A 24,797-nucleotide genomic window follows, 5' to 3' on the forward strand; every position below is an offset into this window, starting at 1 on the left:
GCCCTTCCATACGTACCCTTATGAGGTCTCAGGCAGTGGTGACAGACTTTTCCCGAGCATTCTTTTTCCTGTACCTTGGGATTTGGGCCAGTTTCAGGTGGTAGGGGCCCTGAGCCACTTGCATTATCTCCACCAAGATCCTGATAACTGAGCAGGGTGGATGCTATCCCAGAGCTGCTATATCAGTTGACCCTCCTTTGTGGCAGCGCTGCACCAAGAACTTAGCGTCAGCCTCATTCCTACGCCGGCACACATTTCTGGGGCTGGTCTCACCTTTTTCTGGTGCCCATGCACTTGACATTGTCAGCCTCATTGTCAGACTCATTCTATGCCACCATGAGTCAACTCACACAAAGCATGAATGCATTGGAGGGGGAGGGGGAGTTATCCCACCTCTGGATTCTCTCTGGACTGTACCCCAGCACAGCCCCCCTTAGCGTGGGTCCTGTGGGCTGACTGACGTTCATCTATCAGTGCCTGCTTGCCTCCATCCTTTTTACCACATCTTATGCATGCTGATCACCATATGTTTTGTTAACAGGGGCATGAAACATGTGATGGGAAAAGATAATACTTCTACAGACCCTTTCCCCATTTGTGCCTCTTCACAGTGCCTGTTTTCTCCTCTCCACACCATTTCCCATCCACCCAAGGTCAGAGCCGAGTAACTCCTCAAACTTCTCTCTCCTGAATGGGAGAAGTGCTAAGGAATGTCAGTAAATAAAAGAGCTTTTGTCCAATCCAATGCATCTGTTGGGTCCCCAAAAGACAAATCAGGCCTGGGATAGAGGAAAAGGCCCGTGGGAAAAAAAGACAGAGGGCTGGTGCTCACATCTGAGACCAGCCTGCCTTGGAGAGGAGGAGTCCAGGACAACTGTGGAGTTGAGGCAGAGGCTTCCCAGAGCCTTGTGATTATGACTTTGTCAGTGCTCTAAAATTTCCCCGGAGACCAATTCCCCTGCTGCCCAAAATAGGTTCCTGGCACTCAGGTCCTTTCTGCTCAGCTCAACTTCTCTCGATTTCCTAACAAATTTAAAGTCCTTAGAGTGGCTCCAGTGATGTGTTCATGGACCAAATCCCCACACTTTCTCAGAGGCATGCTCATGAGGTCGTTCCAGGCCCTGGTGCAACTGCCAGCCAGCTCTAGCGTCCTTAGCTTCTGTTCCTAGGGTGAGATAAAGTTCTGGGCAAGAACAAAAATGGACCAGAAGTGTTGGACCAGACCCTTTCCCTCTAATCTCTGGTGCCCCTGTTCTGAATCACAGCATTCAACGGAAGAGGGTGAGGGTCACTGGCTAAACCTTGGAGTCACTGACCAGGCCCCAGGTCTGGTGAGATCTTTCCTGCCACCCTGAGCCATGTCTGGTGCCCCCATCCAGGCCAGTTTAGATTCTGCGTCACGCCCTGGAAGAAGAGCCCAAGCCAGAGCATGCTTAGGGGGGTCAGGGGCTCACAGGAGCCTTCTGAGCCTGAGAGCTTGACACCTTCACAGACCTACCTTTCACCATGAGCAGTGAAGCTCACCCCTGCTCTTGCGTAAGGCAGTCACCCATTCCCGAGTGAGTCAGGGTCACTCACTCGGTGACAGCTGTGGCTCGCCTTACATGAGCTAAATTGGGAGTTGGAATGTCATGCAGATGCCCCTTGTTCCCCACCCCCATGTTAAAATTAATCTCCTCTCTGGGAAGGGAGGGACACACAGTGCTGCCCATAGAGTGAACAAGAGTCATTTGGAGAACAAAAGGAGAAATTGTCAGGGACAGAGTCACTCAGGGACGGAGGGACAGATAAAGCTAACTCCATGTGTCTGGCTGGGGTACAGAGCAAAGACTAGAGAAAGAGAAGTGTCTGAAAACAGCTGAGGACGAGGTGAATTGTCGGAGGAAGGGACAGGAGAGAGAGCAGAGCTATTTCAAGAGTGAGTGGTAGAAGGGAACGTAAGAACCCACGGACTGTCTGAAGTGAACGAGGAAGGGTCCAGAGGCAGTGAGGGAAGGCCAGGACTGGGGCCAAGGCCAGGGCAGGCACGATCGCTGAGGGGATGAACTTCACAGTGGGTTTCAAGCCGCTGCTAGGGGATGCACACAGCATGGACAACCTGGAGAAGCAGCTCATCTGCCCCATCTGCCTGGAGATGTTCTCCAAACCGGTGGTGATCCTGCCCTGCCAGCACAACCTGTGTCGCAAGTGTGCCAACGACGTCTTCCAGGTGGGCTGGGGGGCGGGGCTCGGGGGGGCCTGCGTACCTTGGTGGGGGCCAGCTCATCAGGTCGGGGCGGAGACTCCAGAGTGCTCCATGAGGTGGGTGGGGGCTGTCCTGGCGGCAGGGCAGAAGACTGGGGGTCCCAGGAGATCCCAGAGTAAGCATGAGTCAGCAGCTGCTTGGCAGGCTGGCGAGTGCCGCCAATGGGTGCACGGACCGCAGCTCGATAGCTGCTGTCTGCAGGGGAAAGAAGACCCCCAGAGAAACTAGAGCCTAGGAGGGAGGTGACCCTACGCCAGGCGGTGTGGCAATCTGTGCTGGACTCTGCATTCCAGTTTGGAATTTCAGATTTGAAGGATGATGCGGAAGATTGGGAGAAAATATCAATAAGGTAAGCATTACAAAATGAGCCCTGTGGGAAAAGTCAGTGATGAAACGATTCGTATTTGAGGCAAAGCTCAGCGTGCCCATCTTTGGGGGCAGAGTTAGATGTGGGCAGGAGATCGGGAGTTCTCCCCAACTAAAGTTCACACCTGTGCCCCACTCCACATTGGTCAATAGAGGGGCCTGCTGGTTAAAAAGGACTGTGGTCACTTAAGTAAAGAGAATGCAGAAAAATGCAATGAGCTTTGGTTTATGTGAGGTCATGGGGCAAAGCATAGCTAATCAAATTCACAGATGTCATTTTAGCTTCTGGTTTCAGAAAGAAATGCAGCATATACTAGAATGGTTTATAAATGGGTTTTCTTTCTTGTCCTGTGGCACTGGAATGAAGATCAGAGAAAGTAAGTGGAAGAGTGCATGCTCACACGTGCCCACACACGCACATACACACACACCTTGCAAATGAAGTAAAATTTCTGAATAGACCAGAGCTGGCTAGCTTAGTAGGCGTGGCAGTGATAAGGAACATTATGAACACATATTCTTCAACTGTATCAGAATTCAGGAGGAAATGTGTTGAACACAAATGATTTTTAACCTAACCAAGAAAATGCTTTTTTTTTTTTTTTCGTTCTTCGGGGCAGCATGTTTGGGAAAAAAATTAATGCATTGGCTAAGTCAGGCTGTCCCATAGCTGTGCTCTGTGACCTACCCTTTGCTGTCTGCCATCTTCCTGTTGAGGCTCATTCCCATCTCCTATTCTTTTTTTTAACATTTTTTTAAAGATTTTATTTGAGAGAGAGAGTGCAAGTGAGAGAGCACAAATGGGGAGCAGCAGAGGGAGAAGGAGAAGCAGACTCCCCGCTAAGCAGGGAGCCCCACGTGGGGCTCAATCCCAAGACCCTGGGATCATGACGTGAGCCCAAGGCAGATGCTTAACGACTGAGCCACCCAGCCGCCCCTCTATCTCCTCTTCTTCTATGTTTCTAAGCCTGCCATTACATTGTTTGGCTCCAGAATATCTCAGAGCCAGTAATTTTCCCTCTCTGGGAAGGGCTGACTGCTCCGTCTATTCATCCTGGACATCAAGTCATGTACTAGAGGCCTCACCTTGCCCACCATCTTAGTATCCCCTTGGGCTAAGTACCTTTCTGAACATCCTTCAGGCTGAGATGCCCAGGAGGGAAGGGCAAAAAGATTTTGCCATCCCTTCTCATGAATTTGTAGTGAAACATCCTTCCATTAGATCTTGAAATACATGAAAGCAAAGAGAAGTTTTTAAAGCGAAGGTAATCTGTCCTATAAAAAAAAAAAGTGGCCCCAGGTACGAGAATATTAAAGTATGAGGCACATAGTATCATCAGGCAGAGGGTCCCTGGGACAGGTTCTCTACATGTAGGCTAGAGGATGTTTGAATGGCCTCCCTTGTTCAAGTCGGTGCTCTGTATCCCGTCACACCATTTTTGTTCCTTGAAGCTCTGAAATACTGTTTGGACACAGAGAGAACCGGAACTGAGCTGAAATCTATGCATAATATTTAAGAAACAACATGATTCCCGGAGCTTTGGGATGGTTCTGTGGATCTGGACCGATGTGTCTCTTTTAAAGTGCAGAGCACCCCTGGCGCCCCCGCCCCCAGGAGAAGAGTGAACAGCTCATTTCCTTGCTCTGCTTTTTTTGGGGCAGCCTGGTGGGAGGCTGACCCAGTTCTTTGGCTGCACTTAGGTATATACATCTCAGTAGATCTTCCTCTGAAAGATGAGCATATTTAGTTTTTTCGCACATTGCCTCCACATTTTGACAACTGTAGGCATAATCAGATTGTCTGTTTTCTAAGTATGGGAACAAGAATAGGACTTTTGGTAACTCTATCTTAAAACCACTTAGGAAGAATACCCTGAGACCATTGCCTAGAAAGTTAATAGAACTTATAAAACTTACACCAGTCTCTCTCACACACACACACACACACACACACTAAAAAAAAAATACTATAGGAGTTTATATCATGAAAAGTGGCCACCTCAGGCCCTCATTGCACTTCTTCAAATGGAGGTAGCCATTTCCAACTCTCTTGGGTATCCTTCCAGAGATTTTCCATGGATAGGTACATCTGCGCTTGTGTGTGTGTGTGTGTGTGTGTGTGTGTGTGTGTGTGTTTGAACTACACTCGTCTTACATCTGCCTTTGTTCACTTACTCTTTCGGCAGTTCCATCTCCACACGTTCAGATCTAGGTCTTCATTTTATTTATTTATTTATTTTTAATTTTTTAAAAGATTTTATTTATTTATTTGAGAGAGAGAATGAGAGAGAAAGAGACAGCACAAGAGGGGGGAGCGGGAGAGGGAGAAGCAGACTTCCTGCTGAGCGGGGAGCCCGATGTGGGACGTGGGACTTGATCCCGGGACTCCAGGATCATGACCTGAGCCGAAGGCAGTCGCTTAACCAACTGAGCCACCCAGGAGCCCCTATGTCTTCATTTTAAAATGGCCACATAAGGGGCACCTGGGTGGCTCAGTCAGTTAAGCATCTGACTCTTGATTTTGGCTCCGGTCATGATCTCAGGGTCGTGAGATCAAAACCCCGTGTGGGGCTGAGCCTGGAGCCTGCTAGGGATTCTCTTTCTCCCTCTCCCTCTGCCTCTGCCTCCCCCCACCCACTCTCGCTCTAAATAAATAAATAAAATGGCTGTATAGTGTTCCATTGTTATGACTGGACCGCAGTCTATTTAAATCAGTCCTCTGAAACATTTAGATGGTGTCCAGTGTTTTGCTGCCCTAAAAACTGCTGTGATGGACAACAAGCAAGAATTTTAGGAAACTGTGGGGCACCTGGCTGACTCAGTCAGAAGAGCATGTGACTCTTGATCTCAGGGTTGTGAGTTCAATCTCAGGGTTGTGAGTTCAAGCTCCACGTTGGGTGTAGAGATTACTTAAAAATAACAATTTTTAATAAAAAAATTTTAGAGAATTATGATTTTATAACATCAGGTTAATTAGCCAAGAAGCAAATTTGAAAATGTTTAATTGAACATTTAATTGACAATGTTGAACATTATTAAGGGTTTGGGAGAAAGTCATCCAGAATCCTACCTCCCCCAACGCAGTGATTTTCACATTTGTATATTACTTTCAGCCCTAGTGGCCACACATATTTTTACATAGCTGCCATCACAATTTAACTAAGTTTCTTTCTTTCTTTCTTTCTTTTTTAAAGATTTTATTTATTTATTTGACAGAGAGAGACAGTGAGAGAGGGAACACAAGTAGGGGGAGTGGGAGAGGGAGAAGCAGGCTTCCCGCTGAGCAGGGAGCCTGATGTGGGGGCTCGATCCCAGGACCCTGGGATCATGACCTGAGCCGAAGGCAGACATAACTTAGCCAGGCGTCCCTAACTAGGTTTCTTTAGAGCTGTAATACCTCTCTCTCTCTCTCACTTTGAATTTAAAGAGAAAAGACACCAAAATACCACATTAACCCCCTCTAATTTCTCCTTCCCTCTTTCTCCACACTTGCGCCCACTCAGCACCAAGCACTTTGACTAGAGGAAAGCTGTTGGTGTGGGAATTTGACACAAACATCTTCCCATGCGTTTCTGTATCGGTAAGCTCTATTCAGCCCTAAACTCCCTTAAGCAAAGCCTCTGGTTTATTCTGATACCTGCCCCCACTTCACTGTGGGCACTTGTTTATGCGCTGCAACGTGTTGTAATTTCACAGACAACCAGAAGGCCTTGGAAGAAGGTTGTTGAGAAACAGCTTTTCTGGAAGGTGTCCATCTAGGGAGAGATTTGCAGATATGGGAATATGAAGAAAGGGGCCACCTTCTCTAATAAAGAGGGCCCGGGAAAGAGATGACTTCTGTTTCACTCCACCCTGGAATCCAGTTCCTTATCGGTTCATTGTGAGGACCTGTGGTCATCAGGAGAGGCCTTCCTCCTTGACCACTTCCACTGCTCCTGAGGGTGCCTGGACCTCCCCAGCCCAACCATGGGGGGTCTCCTTTATGAGAAATTGGTTCACTGCAAGTTTGTGAATGCCATTTACTTTGTAGTAGGGTTAGGGATCTTGCTTACTTGACGGAAGAAACTTGGTTAGTGGAGAACCCAAAAAACCTAGATCGAGACTAGCTCCTGGGTTCTGGTCACACCAGCTTCTTCCTTTCTTGCCATGTGATGTCAGTCAGGCTATTTTACCTCTTCAAGCCTGTTTACACATATAGAGATTAAAAGGATACTTTAAATTGATCTTTAACATCCTTGTAATTCTAACAATCTGATTTCACAAATTCCAGAAACCTTACTATAGATTTCCTTTTTTTTTTAATTATTTATTTTTTTAGTAATCTCTACACCCAATGTGGGGCTCAAACTCAAAACCCTGAGATCGAGGGTCGCATGCTCTTCCGACTGGGTCAGCCAGGCGCCCCTGGATTTACATTTTTTAAGCGTTTTCTATTCTGTTACCAATGCCCTGACTTGACTCACTCTTCTTTTAGATCTTCCTTCTAGCCAGTCTCCTCTCACAGACCCCCTGTGCCAGGCTCTATGCTAGGTTCTGTCAGGCAGAGCCAGCCCTCCACTCAGAATCCCTCTCCCACCCACAACTCAGCTTTTGCCGACATCTGAATTCATCCAAGGCTCTTCAACATTTCTCCAAATGTCTGGTCTTCTGCTACCATTATCCCATGGTTTCTCCAGTATTTTCTGAAGGTCTGGCTCAGAGGACCTGCATGGTCCACTATTCATCATTGGCCAGGTCATCAATTTGGGGGAGATAGCCTCCAACCCCCCCCGCCCTTGAACTCATAGAGCATCTTTCTAGATGGAACAGGGCTATGGAACATTACAAAAAAAAAAAGGAAGCACCATACAGCCTAAAAGACAGCTCATGGCATATATGCCACACAATAGCCTTGACCACAGCCTAGAATTAAATTCCATTTATTTACTCTCTTCCATTTTATCTCCCACAGTGAAGAAAGAACAGTTATTTCATGTTCTGCGGTTCTGTGTGGTCATAAACTTTTAGGATTGTTAACAACCCTTTGTGCAATGCTTTCTCATTTCCAGAGTACCTTCACATGCGTGATTCCATTTGAGTTAAATAGGGTGGATGTGATTTCCATTTTACAGGGGGAACAGGACACAAGTTATAGACATACACACAAAGGGACAGAGAAGGGACATAAATCTAAGTCTTCTGTTTCCTAGAGTGATGGAATTTCCTTTACACATCACCTCAGTGGCACATGAAATTTTGCTCTATGGGGCTGGCTTTTTTGTGAACATGTAAGATCTCAGGAAAGAACAAAGACATTTCTGTGTACAAAAGAGCCCATCAGTTATTTTTTAGTTGTTTTTTTTTTTTTTAAAGTACAGGTCTTTTGCCATATGCCTCTACACAACTGTTTACAAAAACTTATATCTTAAAGAAGATATTAATTCAAAGATGCATTATATACAGTTTCATCAAGTTAAGAGCAGGTCTATTCCCTGTGCTCCTACACAATCACCTACAAAAACTTGCATTTTTTTTAGTGTTATTTATTTATTTATTTATTTTTAAAGATTTTATTTATTTATTTGAGAAAGAGAGAATGAGAGACAGAGAGCACGAGAGGGAAGAGGGTCAGGGAGAAGCAGACTCTCCGCTGAGCAGGGAGCCCAATGTGGGACTTGATTCCGGGACTCCAGGATCATGACCTGAGCCGAAGGCAGTCGCCTAACCAACTGAGGCACCCAGGTGCCCCTTTTTTAGTGTTTTTTATTTTAGGTTTTTATTTTTTTAATTCCAGTTAGTTAACATACAGTGTTATTTCTTAGTCTTGAAATAGAAAGATAAACAGAAGCAGAAGATGGGATTTTGCTAACTGGATATTAGTCAGCTGAGAGATCTTTAGTCCAATATAGAGACAGTCAGCTGTGGAGATGTAGTAAGCATGTTGCCATCTACACCTTAGAGTGAAATTCCTGTCTGTGGTGAGACCATGTAGGACTTAAAATCAAGGCAGGAAGTTATCTCTTTTTGGACCATGGACCCCTTTGTCAATTTGTAAAGCCTGTGGACCCTAAGGGCGATGTCTGTGGTTTATGTAAGAAAAATGTTTTTATTTTCATTTTTTTAAAGATTTTATTTATTTATTTGAGAGATAGAGTGAGCAAGAGAGAGAGCACATGAGCAGGGGTAGAGGGAGACGGAGAAGCAGGCTCCCTTGCTGAGCAAGGAGCCTGATGCGGGGCTTGATCCCAGAACCCTGGGATCATGACCTGAGCTGAAGGCAGACCGACTGAGCCACCCAGGCACCCCAGAAAAATGTTTTTAAATGCATAAAATGATTATGCATAATATGATTATGAAGAAACTGGATTGCATGCATTCTCATACATTCTTAACGAGAACACAGCACACATTCTCATACATTCTCAATGAGGCTGATATTGCCCCAAGTATATCTGCCGTATTAGAATTTTTTATTGTGATTTTATTTTTAAATTTTTATTTAGTTTTTGCTTTCAGGCAAAATCCCCCCCCCAACTGTATTGAGATATAATTGACAAAAATTATACATATTTAAGGTGTGCAACATGATGATTTGATATTGCGGTCACCACAACCAAGAGAGTTAACACATCCATCACCTCACATGGTTACCACTGTGTGTGTGGTCTACTGCTCTCTTAGCAATTGCCAAGTATACAATATCGTATGACTAACTCCAGTCACCATGCTGTACATCAGGTCCCCAGAACTAATTCATCTCATGATGGGAAATCTTGTGTCCTTTGACCAGCATCTCCTCATCCCCCGCCCCCCACCACCCCCACCTTTCTACTCTGTGCTTCTAGGAGTTTCACTTTTGTAGATTTTTGGTACTAAAATTTAATGGGGGAGGGATCACTATTAGGGGGGAAAATGTCTTAAAAGTTTCCCGGAAGGAGCAGTAATGAAAAAAAACTTGGGAAGCACTGGAATATAATTACCAGAGTAATTAGAACATGTTTGATAGAGTAAGGTATGTGCTTCTATTACCACATTAAATCACGAGCTCAAGCAGTGGGCTTGAAGTAGTTTAGAAATAGTGATAAGCATAAATTATTTTTGGATAGTTGAGCAACAACAGTAATGTGATGTGAAAATGCCTGTGATTTCTGTGGGTGACAAAGTACCACTACAACTACTGTGGTTCATTGCCTACATTTATAACGGAGGGAAATGTCCAATTTCTGCTAGAGGTTAATGAAAATCAAGGTGTGATTTTTTTTCTCATCTAGGTTCACAGAATTTTAGTCAAGGATCTTTCGGGGCTATGGTCCCCAGGTTAAATACTCCTGCATGACAGGCACCAGCATCTTCCCAAGTATCCAGGCTTGACTTTCTCCTCTGCCCACAACCCACCCATGTCCAAGTGAATGGTCAGTCCTACTGATTCTGCCTCTGGCATCCCTAGTCTTTTTTTTTTTTTTTTAAGATTTTATTTATTTGAGAGAGCGAGCATGAGAGGGGGCTCGGTCAGAGGGAGAAGCAGACTCCCCTCTAAGCAGAGAGCCCGACTCGGGGCTCGATCCCAGGACTCTGTAATCATGACCCAAACCGAAGGCAGGTGCCCAACCGATTGAGCCACCCAGGTGCCCCTGGTATCCCTAGTCTTTCCAAGATTGCTGCCACTACCTGAGAGTGGGCCCGTGACTTGCTTTAACTACGGCACTTGCTTCCCAGTTATCTGTGCCTTTAACCTCTCTCTTCCCTTCCCATCTATCCAAATTACCTCTCTTAGATTAATATTCACTCTTATTTTCTCTCCTAGTTCAGAAAAAAAACATGTCTACAAAATTAAGTTCAGATCCTTACCCTTGAATTCAAAGCCCTCTGTGATTTTGCCACAATTAAAAAAAAAAATTTAAAAGGGGCACCTGAGTGGCGCAGTGGGTTATACATATTTAAGGAGCAAAAAAACTTACTTTTTAAAAATGTGGGGCACCTCTTGGCTCAGTTGGTGGAGCATGTGACTCTTGATCTTGGGGTTGTGAGTTTGAGCCCCATGTCAGGTGTGGAGCCTACTCTTGCTTCTGCTCCAACTCTTGCTTTCTGCTCTGGTCATGATCTCATGGGTCATGAGATTGAACCCTGCATTAGGCTCTGAACTCAGCGGGGAGTCTGCTTGAGGAATCTCTCCCTCTGCCCTTCCCCCCACTCTCTTTCTCTCAAATAAATAAATAAATCTTCTAAAATTAATTAATAAAATTCAAAAGCCCTTCATTTAAAACCCCACCTTTCTAGCTCCTCCCCATGCCTCCCCCATTTGTAACTTAAAATGCTATAGTCTCCCTGGTCTCCTAAAACTCTTTCCTACCTAACCATCTGCTGCCTGTCTACCCTGTCTTCAAATGGTATCTTCTTAAACATCCCCTCCCTTGAACCAACATAGTTCTTTACAGTTCTTCTAGTGGTTTATCTTTTTGGCTTTTATGGCACTCCAGCGCCCCCTTTCCATTCATGTCAGGACTGAGCATTGCATTTTTTTATTTTATTTTATTTTATTTATTTATTTGAGAGAGAGAGAGAAAGAAAGAGTGAGTGTGAGCAGAGGGAGGAGCAGAGAGGGAGATGGTGATAGAGAATCCCAAGCGGACTCTGCACTGAGCCTGACTGGGCAGGGGCAGGGGGCTTGATCTCATGACCCTGAGCTCATGACCTGAGCTGAAACCAAGAGTAGGATGCTCAACTGGCTGAGTCACCCAGATGCCCCTGAGCATTACATTTTTAAATATTTTATTTTTTTTTAAGTAGGCTCCACACCTGACATGGGGCTCAAACTTACAACCCCAAGATCAAGAGTCACATGCTCCACCAACTGAGGCAAGAGGTGCCCCACATTTTTAAAAAGTTTTTTTCAAACCCTGAAGTCTTTGTACAAAATTTGGAAATTAAAAAAAAGAAAAAGGAAGGAATAAACCACAATTCTGTCACTTGATGACAATTATTGCAAAAAATATTTAACTTTTTTTAAAAATGCATTTTAAAAGTAATTGAGGGTCTATGGAGGGAAATTTGGGAAATGTATATGAATACAAAGAAGAGGTTTTAAAATCACCTGGGAATCCCATCACCCATTTCAAAATTGGGATCCTACTGTCTATATAGATTTACATCCTGCTTTTTTTTCATCTAAAATCATAACATGAGTATCTCCCCATGTTACAAAGAACTCTGTTAAAGATAATTGCATAATAATTCTGTTATAACTCATTTAATTGCTCTTCTGTCAAATAACCAGTATGTTTCCTATATAAAAAAATTATTGTTTATTTTGATTACCAAAATAATATAGGTGTATTATATAAAATTCAAACCTCATACATAATACAAGTGATAGAACGTATAAATCCATCTAAACACACTAGGACTATTTCAGAGATGGGATTTCAGGAACTACTTCTATGAGACAAGGAGAGGGCACTCCAGGGACAGCTGGGGAGAGACACAGACACTGGATCACAGAGTTAAAGAGAGGGAGATGGTGGACTCTGTGGTGTGAGAGGGAGAGGTTGTTATAAAAACCACCAGCTCCCTTCCCCATTTCACAGGCAAATACACACTGGTCAGGGTGTCTGAAATTCTTAACCATATTATATCCGCCAAGGCTCATTGCTCACAGAACATCAGAAGCAAGTGCTAAGTACAGATCCCTCTTTTTAGATCTGAGAAGACTGAGACCCTGAGAGAAATTGTTTTCCTAAGGTCGTAAATGGCAAATCCAAAACCAGATCTTCGGATAATTGCTACTTTCCCTATATTGTGCCACATTAAATGCCTTCTGTTAAAATATAGAAATGTTACCAAGAAGGGGTAACAGTTTTATCCACATATCCAGTACGGATGACTTTCTCAAAATAACCACCCAGCATTTGCAAAAAATTTGGGACATGAGACAGACAGGTTTCGATTGAGGAAAGAGTCAGGAAAGAGTTAGAGCGACTCCCCAGACTTCATTCTCATTTCACCTTCCTGATTTTTGCCATAGTTATATACCACCTGTGCTATGGTTGATTATTTCTATTTAAAAGGACTCACTTTTAGGGGCACCTGGGTGGCTCAGTTGGTTAAGCGACTGCCTTTGACTCAGGTCATGATCCCAGGGTCCTGGGATAGAACCCTGCATCAGGCTTCTTGCTCAGTGGGGAGCCTGCTTCTCCCTCTGCCTCTGCCCCTTCCCTCTGCTTGTGCTCTCCCTCTCTCCCTCAAATAAATAAATAAATAAATAAATAAATAAATAAATAAATAAATAAATAAAATCTTTTAAAAAAAAAGGACTCACTTTTAAAGCTTAAATGTTTATCTTCATTCTAAATGACAAAGTCCTTGAAAAATCACTAGCTATGTAGGCTGGTTATATTTTCTAATATGCACAAAATAAACACATAGAAATTCTCAATGTCCATTCTCATACCACCAAAAATCTTCATGCCTGTCATCAGTATGTATACCATACTTGGGGAAACACTGAGATAGCTCATGGGTAACACAGAGGGGGCCTCTAAGCAACATGACTGTGCCAAGAGTTAAAGAGCCTGGAAAATCCAAAAGATAAACTTAACTATTTCATCACTAGTCCCATTTAGCCCTAGTGCAAAAGGGCACATATATATATATGCATGCCAGGACTGACTAGCAAAGGATGTGGGATATGGAGTTGGGCAGGCAAAACATTGCTGAGGCAATCACAGAAAGGAGGGGATGCCCTGAGGGTTAAGAGGAAAGCCAGCCAGCCTACCCCAGGTAGGATATGGCAGGAGGAACTGAGCTTTGGAAGAGGGAGGAGACTATGGAACCAGTGGATGGCTGGGAAATCTGCGGTGGGCTGCGGTACCTGCTCCAGGGAGCAGCACTGGGTCTATAGCCAAACTGCAAAAAACGGCAGAGATGTGACCCCTCCCTACCACCTGCCAGTGAGCTCTCCAGTTCCCCAGAAATGTGCTCTTCAAACAAAGGATTTAGGTTGGACTGCCTGATTCCAATTGTCTCTCAGACCCCTGGGTCCCAAGAGAATGGTAGTGATTAGCCGATAGGATGAGCTGCTAAAATGTCTTTACAAGGTGGGAAAGTGGTGAAGAGGTAGTGTGCTTCCTGGTCCACCCCCCTTGGCCCAGACATCCCAACAAGTTCTGATTGCTTTTTTTAAACTTTTTTTTTAGGGGCACCTGGGTGGCTTAGTCAGTTAAGTGCCCGACTCTTGGTTTCGGCTCAGGTCATGATCTCATGGGGTCATGATCCCAGGGGGTCCTGGGATTGAGCCCCGGGTAGGGTTGGCGCTCAGGAGAGAGTCTGCTTGGGGATTCTCTCTCTCTTTGCCCCTCTCCTCATTCTCTCTCTCCCTCTCAAATAAATACATAAATCTTAAAAAAAAACCCCACGTTTTTATATTGTGGTACAATGCATAGTGTAAATTTATCATTTTAACTATTCTTTTTTTTAGTATTTTATTTATTTGAGAGAGAGGGCATGAGAGAGCGAGCACAAGCAGAGGGGAGGGGTAGAAGGAGAGGCAGAAGCAGGCTCCCTGCTGAGCAGGGAGCTGAAGCGGGACTCCATCCCAGGACCCTGGGATCATGACCCAAGCCAAAGGCAGACGCTTAACCAGCTGAGCTACCCAGTCACCCTCATCTTAACTATTCTTAAGTGTGTAGCTCAGTGGCATTAACTATATTCACATTGTCGTATAACCATATCCAGAACTTCTCATCCTTCCAAACTGAAACTCTGTACCCATTAAAATAACTCCCCACTCCCCCACCCCCAGTCCCTGGCAACCAACATTCTACTTTTTATCTCTATGAATTTGACAATTTCAGGTACCTCATATAAGAGGGATCATGCAGTATTTGTCCTTTTGTGACAGGCTGATTTCACCTAGCACAGTGTCCTCAAGGTTGACCCACATTGTCGCATGTAGTCCTGATTACTTTGATCCTGTCATTTTCCACCACAGTCTGACTATCCATGTCATGCATTCTACTTCCTGCTGTCGTATCAAATGTGAATTTTGTTTCTATGTTGGTAACATATTTTACATGATTTCTTAATTCTGCCAGTTCATTTTTCTTCTCCAGCTTTGATCACTTATATCTCTTTTTCTTTCAAGATTTTATTTATTTATTTATTTATTTATTTAAGAGAGAGAGTGCAGGGGTTGGTGAGGAGCAGAGGGAGAGAGACAAGTGGACTCCACGCTGAGTACAGCGCCTGATGCTGGGGCTCCATCTCATGACACTGAGATCATGACCTGAGCCGAAAGTAAGAGGCAGCTGCTTAACCAGCTGAGCCACCGAGGGACCCCTTTACTTATATCTCTTCTATAATCAAAGTGACTATGTTTTCTTTATTTCTTTAAAAAGGTCAGATTAAAATATTGTTTCTTAGAGCAATTCTTCTTCCAAAGCATCTTCTTCACCTGTCCTTTGCTTGTCATGCTTTCTTTTTCCTTTTTTTTTTTTTTTTTTTTTTTTTTATATCTCGGCTTGTATCTCCTGTTAGATCCTTTCTGCTTATCACTCCTCTTTGAATAGGGGTAGTTCCATCTGAGGCTGAGGGTGAATTCTTTACTCAACCTTCTGTTTACCTTGGCTTTTCTTCCACTGTCACTTAAATGTAAACTGGCTAGCTGGATGTTATCATTGGTTTGCAATCTCTGTTTGGTCCTTTGGTTCTTTGGTGAATTAGAGGGGTATGACCTGGATTAGTAGGTAACTGAATGTCTCAATTTGGTTATGTTGCCTCAGAATATTTTTCACACCGAATCTGAGGAATTATCTTTCTTGGGGGCATGTGGAGATCCATGGGAGGAAGTCTTGCAAAGATTTGAGCTATTTCCTTTCCTTTGCACAGACAAACAGGTCATTCTGGTTGCAAGCTGGACCCTTATATTGCTTCACGAGGTTTTGGTTTTGATGGGTCATATTTTGTTTATCTCTGCTCAAATAACATCAATCCGCAGTTGCACAGATGACTTTTACATTGTTTCTTTCCTTTGTGAAGGGTTGATGTTTGGCCTTAATAAAAATCTGTTTCCACCTGAGATTCAGAGAGACGAATATTGGCCCTGGGCATCATTCTTCAGGTGGCCTCAATTTTATTGCACCTGACAACGTAGTATATTGATTTTTAGGATGGGCTCTGGGGTCAGAGTGCCTGAGTTCAAATATTGGTTCTGTCACCTATTATCTGATGACCGTGAACAATTTATTTAACATCTCTGGGCTACAATTTCCTGTCTTTGAAATGGCACTAATAGTAGTGCCTATTTCATAAGGTTGATAAGAGGTTTAAATGAGTTAATACAAATAAAAGGACTTAGAGCAAAACCTGGCATGAAGTATGTGCCCAATTAGCCACTGTCACTATTTTTCCTGTAGTCTAAGTTCGGGGGAGCGTAAACGTTCATCTCCTCCATTATATTTACAAGAAATCCTTGAGGGTTAAATTCAGTAATGTCTGGGAAGCCCATAGCATGGTGCTTGACACGTAATAGACCCTCAAAACATGTGTTGAATGTTAAATAATGAATATTGAGGAAGAGGGGGCAGTGCAGAGGAAGGTGGGGGAGAGAGGCCATTCAGGAGTTTGTGCTCTGGGCTAAGATTTTAGAATATTGCCCCCTTTCTACCCATTCAAACCTTCACTGAGCCAGCAGCAAATCAAAGAGAAGTCAGATCCTTCCAGGAACTTGCGGCTTACAGTTCTCCCAACAGCTCCTTACTCACTTGGATTCTAAATAATGAAAGGTAATGGTATTAAGTAAGCAAAAGCCCAGTGATCTTACACTTTAACCCATTCCCTAAAGTAAACTCAGCAGTATTTATACAATTCCAGCTACCAAGAAGGACAAAGGCACAAACACAGCCTTGGATAATCTCAAACTAATCCGTTTGGCTTTATGACGGCCTCAAGTGTTAACTTCTTATGATTCACAAGAAATGCCCCCCAAATGTGACATTTGTCACATACCAGTCACTCTCACCAAGGTAGGCTTGCCCACTCCACAGGGGTCACTTTTCCTGCCTTGCCTACACCTCTTGCTTTTAAAGGTTCAAACAAGACTGTGGACTTGGACGCTTGTATGTGTTCTGGGTGTTGTTGCACAAATAAGGTGCCCTCCGGCTGATGTCCAGCATAAGGATTTGGAGAATTCCATCGAAATCAACTGCAGGAAATACATCTAAATTTGCAAAGTCACAGGTGACTATTCTCCCCGTTACCCTCTACGAGTCCATGGTCTTCCAGCCATTTAAGACTAAGTTCTGCCATAAGTGACAGAAAACCCAAAATAGCAATGGCTTAAGAAGGTGAAAACGTGTGTTTTTCTCTCAAGTGGAAGTATAGGTAGGCAGTTCAGGACTGCCTCGTCAGAGCCCCACTCCTTTTATCTTGCTGCCGTTCTCATCATGTGACTACCTCATGGCTCAACATGGCTGCCACAACTTGAGCCACTGCATCTTCACTCCAGCCAGCAGGAAGGAGGAAAGAGGAGGGCATGCCCCTCCATTAAAGATACTTCCTAGAAATGGCACAAAACATTGCTACCTACATCCCAGTGGCCAGAATGCAGTCACCTGGTCACACCCAGCCAGAAGGGAGGCTTGAACACACAATCTTTATTCCATGTGTCTTGCTAAAAATTCAGAGGTTCTATTATTGAAGAAGACAAGGTAAATATCGAAGAACAACAAGTAGTCTCTGCCAGTCTCTTATCTCTCCTGCCATCCACAGTTGACCCCTCTGTCTTCTCTGAAGACCAGCCTTCCTGTTCACACTTTCTGACCCCTCCTGCTTTCCACTTCCACTTCACAAGACTACGAGTGGCCACAATGTCAGTTCTTGGCCCAACTCCACAAGTCTTTTCAGTTTCAAAGCTGCACACTGTCTAGCCACCTCCACCTCTGTGTCTCCATTCCAAATTCCTGGAGAGAACATTTGATTGGTTCGCTTGGGTCAGGTGATCACCTCCTCAATGCTGAGCCAATCACCTGTGGCCTGGGCCATGGCAGGGCTCTCCCTTTTAGGATGGGATGGAGCAAGTTCTCTAAGAGGTGGAAGTGATGAACATCTCTTGTAAATCCTCCTTCTGCTCTTACTCTTATCATAACACCCAGCCTGCTGAATGTAGTTGTCGCTTTGCTCGGTTTGCTCGTCCATAGGGCAGGGATGCATTTATTCATATCTTATCCCCACAGCCTTGCAATTACCTGGCACACTCAATATTTATTGTAGAAGGAATAATCCAATCTCGTCCTTAATTTTACAGATTGAACGCTTGCTCAAATTTACATGGGAGAACAGTGTTAGGGGCAGCACAAGAACACAGGTCTCCTGACTCCCGGTCTCTAGGACGGTTTCCTAGAATGACCCAGCATGGTGTGGCTTGTGTGCTCCATTGTTCAGCACTTGTCTCAGTTTCCCTGTCAAGCGCTCCAGAGAATCTCCCCCCTCTCCCCAGATGTGGCCTATGAGAGCCCAGGAGGATATTGGCTGCACCACCCAGAGTCTATTTCCAACCTTAGCCTTCCTGTCAACACCAGTGTCTCTCCACACCTGCAAGCTGGGCCCCTTTGGGGAAATCCCATCCTGACTGGGCCTTGACCAAAGTTAGGCTCTAGATGCGGGGATGCTTAAGGAGTAATGAGGCAAAAGCGGGAAAGAAGATCTCCATGGCCACACACCTGAGCTGCTCTCAGAGGAGGAGGGCCCCACCATCGGAAAGAGCTGATGCCTCTCCTTCCGCTATTCTCCTACACATCGGCCCTCATGACCGTTCCTCCCTGCCTCCTCCCTGGTCCCTCAGGCCTCACTGTACCTGTCCTCTCATGTTACTTGTCCCTACAGGCCTCGAACCCTCTGTGGCAATCCCGGGGCTCCACCACCGTGTCTTCGGGAGGCCGTTTCCGCTGCCCATCTTGCAGGCATGAGGTTGTCCTGGACAGACATGGTGTCTATGGCCTGCAGCGAAACCTGCTAGTGGAGAACATCATCGACATTTACAAGCAGGAGTCTTCCCGGTGAGCCCTCAGGACCTCTTGTCCCTCTAAGGAGCAGGGCCTGGCACACAGCGGGGGAACTCATCAGCCAAAAGGGAAGGGCTGAGAGGATCAGTTTAGAGATCAGAGGCCTGGACCCTGGGATGCCCCACACTCACGGGATGCACCTCCCTGCAGCCTGGCCGCTGACCCTCCTGCCACCCCACCCGCTCCCCTCCAGGCCACTGCACTCCAAGGCTGAGCAGCACCTCATGTGTGAGGAGCACGAAGAAGAGAAGATCAACATCTACTGCCTGAGCTGTGAAGTGCCCACCTGCTCTCTCTGTAAGGTCTTCGGCGCCCACAAGGACTGTGAGGTGGCCCCGCTGCCCACCATTTACAAACGCCAGAAGGTACCAAGCAGCAGAGGGAGCAGGCATGGTGAGGTGGGGACAGGGGACAGGGTCTCCAACTGCAGCCTCTCACTCCACTTGGTTTTTAAAGGCTGGCAGATCAGGGCTACTGTCCCAGTTCTGGGCATGACTCAGTGTGTCCATGGCTAAGTCACTTGACCTCTCTGGCCCTGACTTTCCTCGCTTGTAAAATGGGGATGAAAATGCCAACTTCCAAAGTTGTTTTAAGATACAATTAGATAATGGATACCAGCAACTTCAGTTTGGTGGCCGAGGTGCTCTCCAGGCCCTCTCACTACCACACAACTACATTTGACCTAAAACATAATTTAAAACTTATATCAGTGGGGTGCCTGGGTGGCTCAGTCAGTTGAGCGTCTGACTCATTATTTTGTCTCAGGTCATGATCTCAGGGCTGTGAGATCGAGCTGCATGTCGGGGTCTGCACTCAGCACCGAGTCTGCTTGAGATCCTCTCCCTCTGCCCTTCCCTCTGCCCACGATCTTGCTTTCTGTCTCTCTCATAAATTAAATAAATCTTTTTAAAAAATAAAATAGAAACTATATCAGAGGGCAAATGCTGGCAGTATTTCTGAGCTAGAGAGATGAGAATATGCCTTCAGACCCCTGAAATGTGGACACCTGACCTGAAGACCCCCACGAATCCCAGGTTAAACTGGAATCTCAGGAACCAAGGTGGTCAGAAGTGCCGCCTGGCTTTTGACAAAAGTGAATGCAGAATCTGCCTAGAGGGAAACCCCCTCAATTTAGGCCCTTGGGTTCTCCTTAGATTAAGAAAAACAAAATATTAATTCAAAAGTGAAGATACAGAGAGAAGTGTACCCCATGAGTGAAGTCGGTAGAAACAAAAATTACAGATTAAACCCCTGAGGAATTCAGATAATGGAATTATTAAAGACTTGAGAGTCACTGTGTATAAAATGCTTTCTTAAAAAGATGGAATAAAACCCCAGCAATACTAGATTACCAAACATGCAGATTTAACAAAAAGCCAAATAGAGCTTTTAAAAATAAAAATGTGGTTGTTGAAATAAAACACTGAAAAAGTGAATTAAATGGCAGAGTCCTCTGAAGAGAGAATTAGCGAACAGGAAGGTGGGCCTGAAAAAGCAGCCTAGGATGCAGCACAGGGGGATGAGAAGGATGAGCACATATGTCTCCTCAGAGTCACAGAATGAGAAAACAAAGAGAATGGAGAAGAGGCAATCCTAACAGATAATTACAAAGAAGCTTTCCGAATTGATGGAAGGCATGAATCTACAGGTGAAGCATTCAGCCCAGAGCCTGGCATTTGGTGGATATTTGGCAAATGTCTTTCTCGTTTGGTGGTGGAGGCCCTCCTCTTTCCACCTCCTTGCAGAATCCATAAATATGCTTCCACACTTCTTGGATGGTTCCAAGCCATCTAGATCTCTGGAATGGCTGCTCTGATGGTGGGGCAGAGGGGCAGTCCTCTCCTAGGTGGCCCTGGCTGGGATGGGGGGACAGCTCTAGACAGGGTCCTCTAGCTCTAAGGGCTGGCCTGTTGTGTGGCAGAGCGAGCTCAGCGATGGCATCGCGATGCTGGTCGCGGGCAACGACCGTGTGCAAGCAGTGATCACACAGATGGAGGAAGTGTGCCAGACCATTGAGGTGAGCCTGGGATGGGAGGGAGGGGAAATTTCTGGGTTCCTGGGGGTGAATCACAAGTAGTGGGATATAGGTTTGAGTCCAGCTGTGCCCCCTGGCTAGCTCTGTGACTTTGGTCCAGTTACTTCACTTCTCTGTGCTTTGCTGATTATGAGAATGATATGATGACTACCTCGCTGGATATTTTTGAGAATTAAATGAGATTATACAAGTAAAAAATAGGGCCAGAGATACCCCTGAAGTACTTTAAAATATTGTATTTGCTAAAGAGAGAAAATCTTAAAAGTTTTCACAAGAAAAAAAGTATATAACTATTTAGTGACAGTGGTAACTAGACTTGTGATCATTTCACAATATCTACAAATACGGGATCATTACATTGTACACTGGAAACTAATATAATGTTAAGTCAATTATATCTCAATTTAAAAAAAACCTTGTAATTGCTGTTACTGAAAAGACCTGGGAATGAGCAGCCCTTGGCTGCAGTTGTGGCTCGGCCACTGTGTGTGGGGAATTTTCCTTCTTGGCTGTCTGTGGCTTCCATTAAGTGGGGAGTGGGGAGTGGAACAAGTAGGTGAGTGCTCTCCCAGCTAGAGGTCTCATCCTTGCTCCCCTCGTTCAGGACAACAGCCGGAGGCAGAAGCAGTTGCTTAACCAGAGGTTCGAGGCCCTGTGCTCGGTGCTGGAGGAGCGCAAGGCTGAGCTGCTGCAGGCGCTGGCCCGCGAGCAGGAGGGGAAGCTGCAGCGAGTCCGGGGCCTCATCCGCCAGTATGGAGACCACCTGGAAGCCTCCTCCAAGCTCGTGGAGTCCGCCATCCAGTCCATGGAGGAGCCACAGATGGCGCTGTACCTGCAGGTGGGCCCTGGCGGAGGGAGGCGGGCCGCAGAGTGGCTGCGGTGGGGGCCTCGGCACCCGGAGGGCTGGGCTCCGGTCTCCTCTCTGGCTCCCGCTTGCCCCACGGCCTTGGGCAGGTCACCCCGCCTGAGTCCGTTTTCTCGTCAACGAACCGGGATATGCATCCCCGCCTACCCCGCAGGACTGTGGGCACCAGAAATGGGACTTTGCCAGCGCCTGGCACGGTGCTTACGCTCACCCTCCTTTCTTCCCTGCAGCAGGCCAAGGAGCTGATCAATAAGTGAGTAGGCGGAGCGGGCAGGGCAGGGCAGGGCCTGTGTGGGCTCCGCCGCCACGCGCAGGGGGTCGAGGGTGCTGGGGCCGGTCCAGCTGAGCGGCTGCCGCGCCGCAGGGTCGGGGCAATGTCGAAAGCGGAGCTGGCAGGACGGCCAGAGCCGGGCTATGAAAGCATGGAGCAGTTCACCGTGAGCGTGGAGCACGTGGCCGAAATGCTGAGGACCATCGACTTCCAGCCGGGTGAGGGAGTGAGGATGGGAGGGGGCGGCGGGCCGCTGGGACTGGGCGTCCCGAGGGGACGCGGGGGGGGGGGGGCGTCACGGCCAGAGAAGCAGGGACCCCACCTCACGGGGCCTTCCTTGGGGCTAGGCGCTTCCGGGGAGGAAGAGGATGAGGAGGTAGCATTGGACAGGGAAGAGGGCAGCGCAGGGCCTGAGGAAGAGCGGCCGGAAGGTGAGTGCGGCCCGAGGGGCCTGGCGGGGCTGGCCCTACGCTCGGGTCCCCTCTTCTGTGACGCCTTCCTGCAGCCCCGCGGATGGCTGCAGGCCTCGGCTCCTGAAGTGCGTCCCCGCCCCAGCGGGGGGGCGCGCCCCCTAGCGCGCGTGCGGAAGTACACTCTCTTCCCCACCAGCCTTTCCTGGGGGCTCTGGGAGACCAGGTTGGGTCGGGCGGTAGAGGGGAAAGGCACGTGGCTGGGGGAAAGGGGTGAGTTGGGTTCGGAGCTGCCTTGTTCCCGTGGAGCGCCCGCCCACCGAGCTTTCTTTCCCAGGCACAGGCGGGCACTGACCCGCCCCCTGTTGGGGAGCCCGCGCACCTGGGGCCTGGCGCTGGGGTCGCGGAGGACCTGCGCTGAGACCGCCGCGCGACCCAGCTTGGCGCCCCGCCGCGGGGGAGGGGCTCAATAAAGGGCTAATGCGTCCAGACCCGCAGCTCGGTTCACTGCTCACTCTCAGCCTCGGCTTCGGAGGCGACCCCATCACCATCCCGCCCTTCTCCGGATCTGGGACCATCTGAGGGGCGGAAGTGGAATGACCCCCGTGGGGCATCTCCTTGATACCAAGCACGGGTTCGCGAGCCCAGTGCCAAGGGAAGAGGGTCGGGGTGGGGCGGCGGCACCAGGACTTTGAGTTCCTGGGGTTCGATGGGGGCACAGGACCCCCCCCCCCCCCCGGCTGAAAGCCCTTCTGCCGGAGTCCTCGTGGAGCATCCGGTACCCTCTCGCCGGCCTGGGAGGCCACACTTTTCCACGGGCTCCCACCCTGCTGTGCTTCCCTGCGCCCCACAACCGAGGCCAAAGGCTCTTCAGCACTTTTATTAAAAATTGGTGACGTACAGAGTGCTGCGGGCATCCCTGGGCCGCTCTAGCCCGCGGGACTGGGTCAGTTCCAGTCGCGCACGTCCCGGCCCGGGGGTGGGGGACGGGGGTCGAGGTTCTCGTGGCTGCAGACCGCGCCGATCACTTGCCCACCGACTCGAATATGATGCGGTTCTGCTCGGCGCGCTCCCGCTGGCTCTGTGTCCGCGCCAGCTCCAGCAGGGTCCGCAGCAGGTGGAAGGTGAGATCAATGGACAGCGGAGGGTCGTCCCGTCTCGGCCGCTCGCCCGCGGTCCGGGATCTCCACCGGCCGGGCCCCGCGCGGCGCGGGAAGCGCTCGGCCAGCAGCAAGAGCAGCGCGCGGGCCCCGCCGTCCTGGTTCCGCGCCCCGGGGCTCCAGCGCAGACTCGGGTCCCGGACCCCGGCCGCCGCCGCCCCCGGGCTCCACCGGCTGCTCCCCGGGCGCTGCTGTGCCAGGAGCAGCAGCGCCACCAGCAGTGCCGCGCGTCCCCCCTGCTTCATGGTGCCGCCGGCCCTGGACACACAGGGGCAGCGCGGGGTGAGGTGCGCCCGGGGCAGTCGCGGGTGGCACCACTCCCCTTCCCGCGCGCATCCAGCTCCCCTGCGCCTGCCGCCTGGTACCCACAGCCTTCCCTCCAGCCCCAGCCGCTGCCCAGCCCGATCCTCCCTCTCTCCCCCTCTCCCCTTGGGCGAGCGGTGGTGGCTGAGCTGAGCGCCAAGTCCTGGTGCTGAGGGAGTCAGGGCGGATGCTCCGAGCCACTCACAGGTTGCCGGAGAGTGTCTGCACGCCGCAGGACGGGGCTCCGCTCTCTGTCCCTCGGGCGGGCTGAGGGCGCTGTGGGGACCACGGGGTCTGTCCCGGGACCGCCGCCAGCCTTATATAGCTCCAGGACAGCTCCGACTGACGTCAGCGAGGAACATGCACCGATTGTAGAAGCAATGCGGGCCGCAGCCTCAAGTCTGCCGCTTGCGAGACCCGGAGGGGCGCACCTCAGAACCTGCCTCTGGGTCCTGGGGCCAGCGCTGCAGGCGGCCCCCGCCTCAAGAGAGCGAGAAGCCGCTGGGGCGTAACCCTTGCTCTGGGAGCCACGCGAGTCCTTTACCTGCTTACAACAGCCAGCAGGGACTAGGCCCAGTCCCCAGATCAGACCAGTCAGGTGGCCAGGCTTCTGTGGCACACAGAAGAGAGGCTGGACCTCACGGCTGCCGGTGGCGCCCACCCTGCTGTTGGCCTCTGGAAGGGGCCAGAGGCATTGGGAGACGGCTGTGCTGATCAGACCCAGTCCCTAGTCCCCGCCGTCAGTTTGGCCAACGGAGGCACCCAGGAGCACAGGGGGCTCCCAGCTCCGGCTCCGGTACCACCCCAGAGGCAGCGAGGCGGCAAGGCAGCCCCCCACTGCCGGGATGCCTGGTCTTACTCCAGCCCCGTGGTCAGAATTCTAGGCCGGTCTGCCGAGGCACCACTGGAGAGCCTCTGGCCTCTGGGTGCTTTCAGACTACAAAAGGCAGGTCCATCTGCTGCTGAGTTTGTCCCAAACTGGTATTTTCGCTGTTAGTTTTTCTTCTGGGAATCACAGCTGCAGTATTACTGTACCTCTGACCTTCAGTTAAGATCACGCGGTAGGAAGGAAGGGAACTTGTCTTAGTCTCTTCACACTGCTATACCA

At 48.3% G+C, this 24,797-nt stretch overlaps 2 protein-coding genes across 3 annotated transcripts; one reads left to right on the forward strand and one right to left on the reverse strand.

Moving 5' to 3' along the window:
- Positions 1-1,683: 1,683 nt before the first annotated feature.
- TRIM54 (tripartite motif containing 54) lies at positions 1,684-22,717 on the forward strand. 2 transcript variants are annotated; one of them, XM_045884279.3, is made up of 9 exons: positions 1,684-2,209; positions 18,467-18,639; positions 18,839-19,010; positions 20,567-20,662; positions 21,285-21,518; positions 21,776-21,798; positions 21,910-22,034; positions 22,164-22,247; positions 22,564-22,717. In XM_045884279.3, exons 1-9 carry the CDS (start codon positions 2,042-2,044, stop codon positions 22,578-22,580), a joined length of 1,092 nt encoding a protein of 363 aa, XP_045740235.1. In that variant the 5' UTR covers positions 1,684-2,041; the 3' UTR covers positions 22,581-22,717. The 2 variants fall into 2 exon arrangements, with proteins under 2 accessions (XP_045740235.1, XP_045740236.1); XM_045884280.3 differs by lacking the exon at positions 22,164-22,247.
- A 266-nt stretch (positions 22,718-22,983) lies between these two features.
- On the reverse strand, positions 22,984-24,672 carry UCN (urocortin). Its single transcript, XM_045884286.3, has one exon. The coding sequence runs from the start codon at positions 23,629-23,631 to the stop codon at positions 23,251-23,253; it is 381 nt and encodes a 126-aa protein (XP_045740242.1). The 5' UTR covers positions 23,632-24,672; the 3' UTR covers positions 22,984-23,250.
- Between the last annotated feature and the right edge of the window lie 125 nt (positions 24,673-24,797).

The sequence above is a fragment of the Mirounga angustirostris genome, unplaced genomic scaffold, assembly GCF_029215605.1.
Source record: "Mirounga angustirostris isolate CCGP_5_RB_7025 unplaced genomic scaffold, mMirAng1.0.hap1 SCAF_10, whole genome shotgun sequence".
Classification (NCBI taxonomy): Eukaryota; Metazoa; Chordata; class Mammalia; order Carnivora; family Phocidae; genus Mirounga; species Mirounga angustirostris.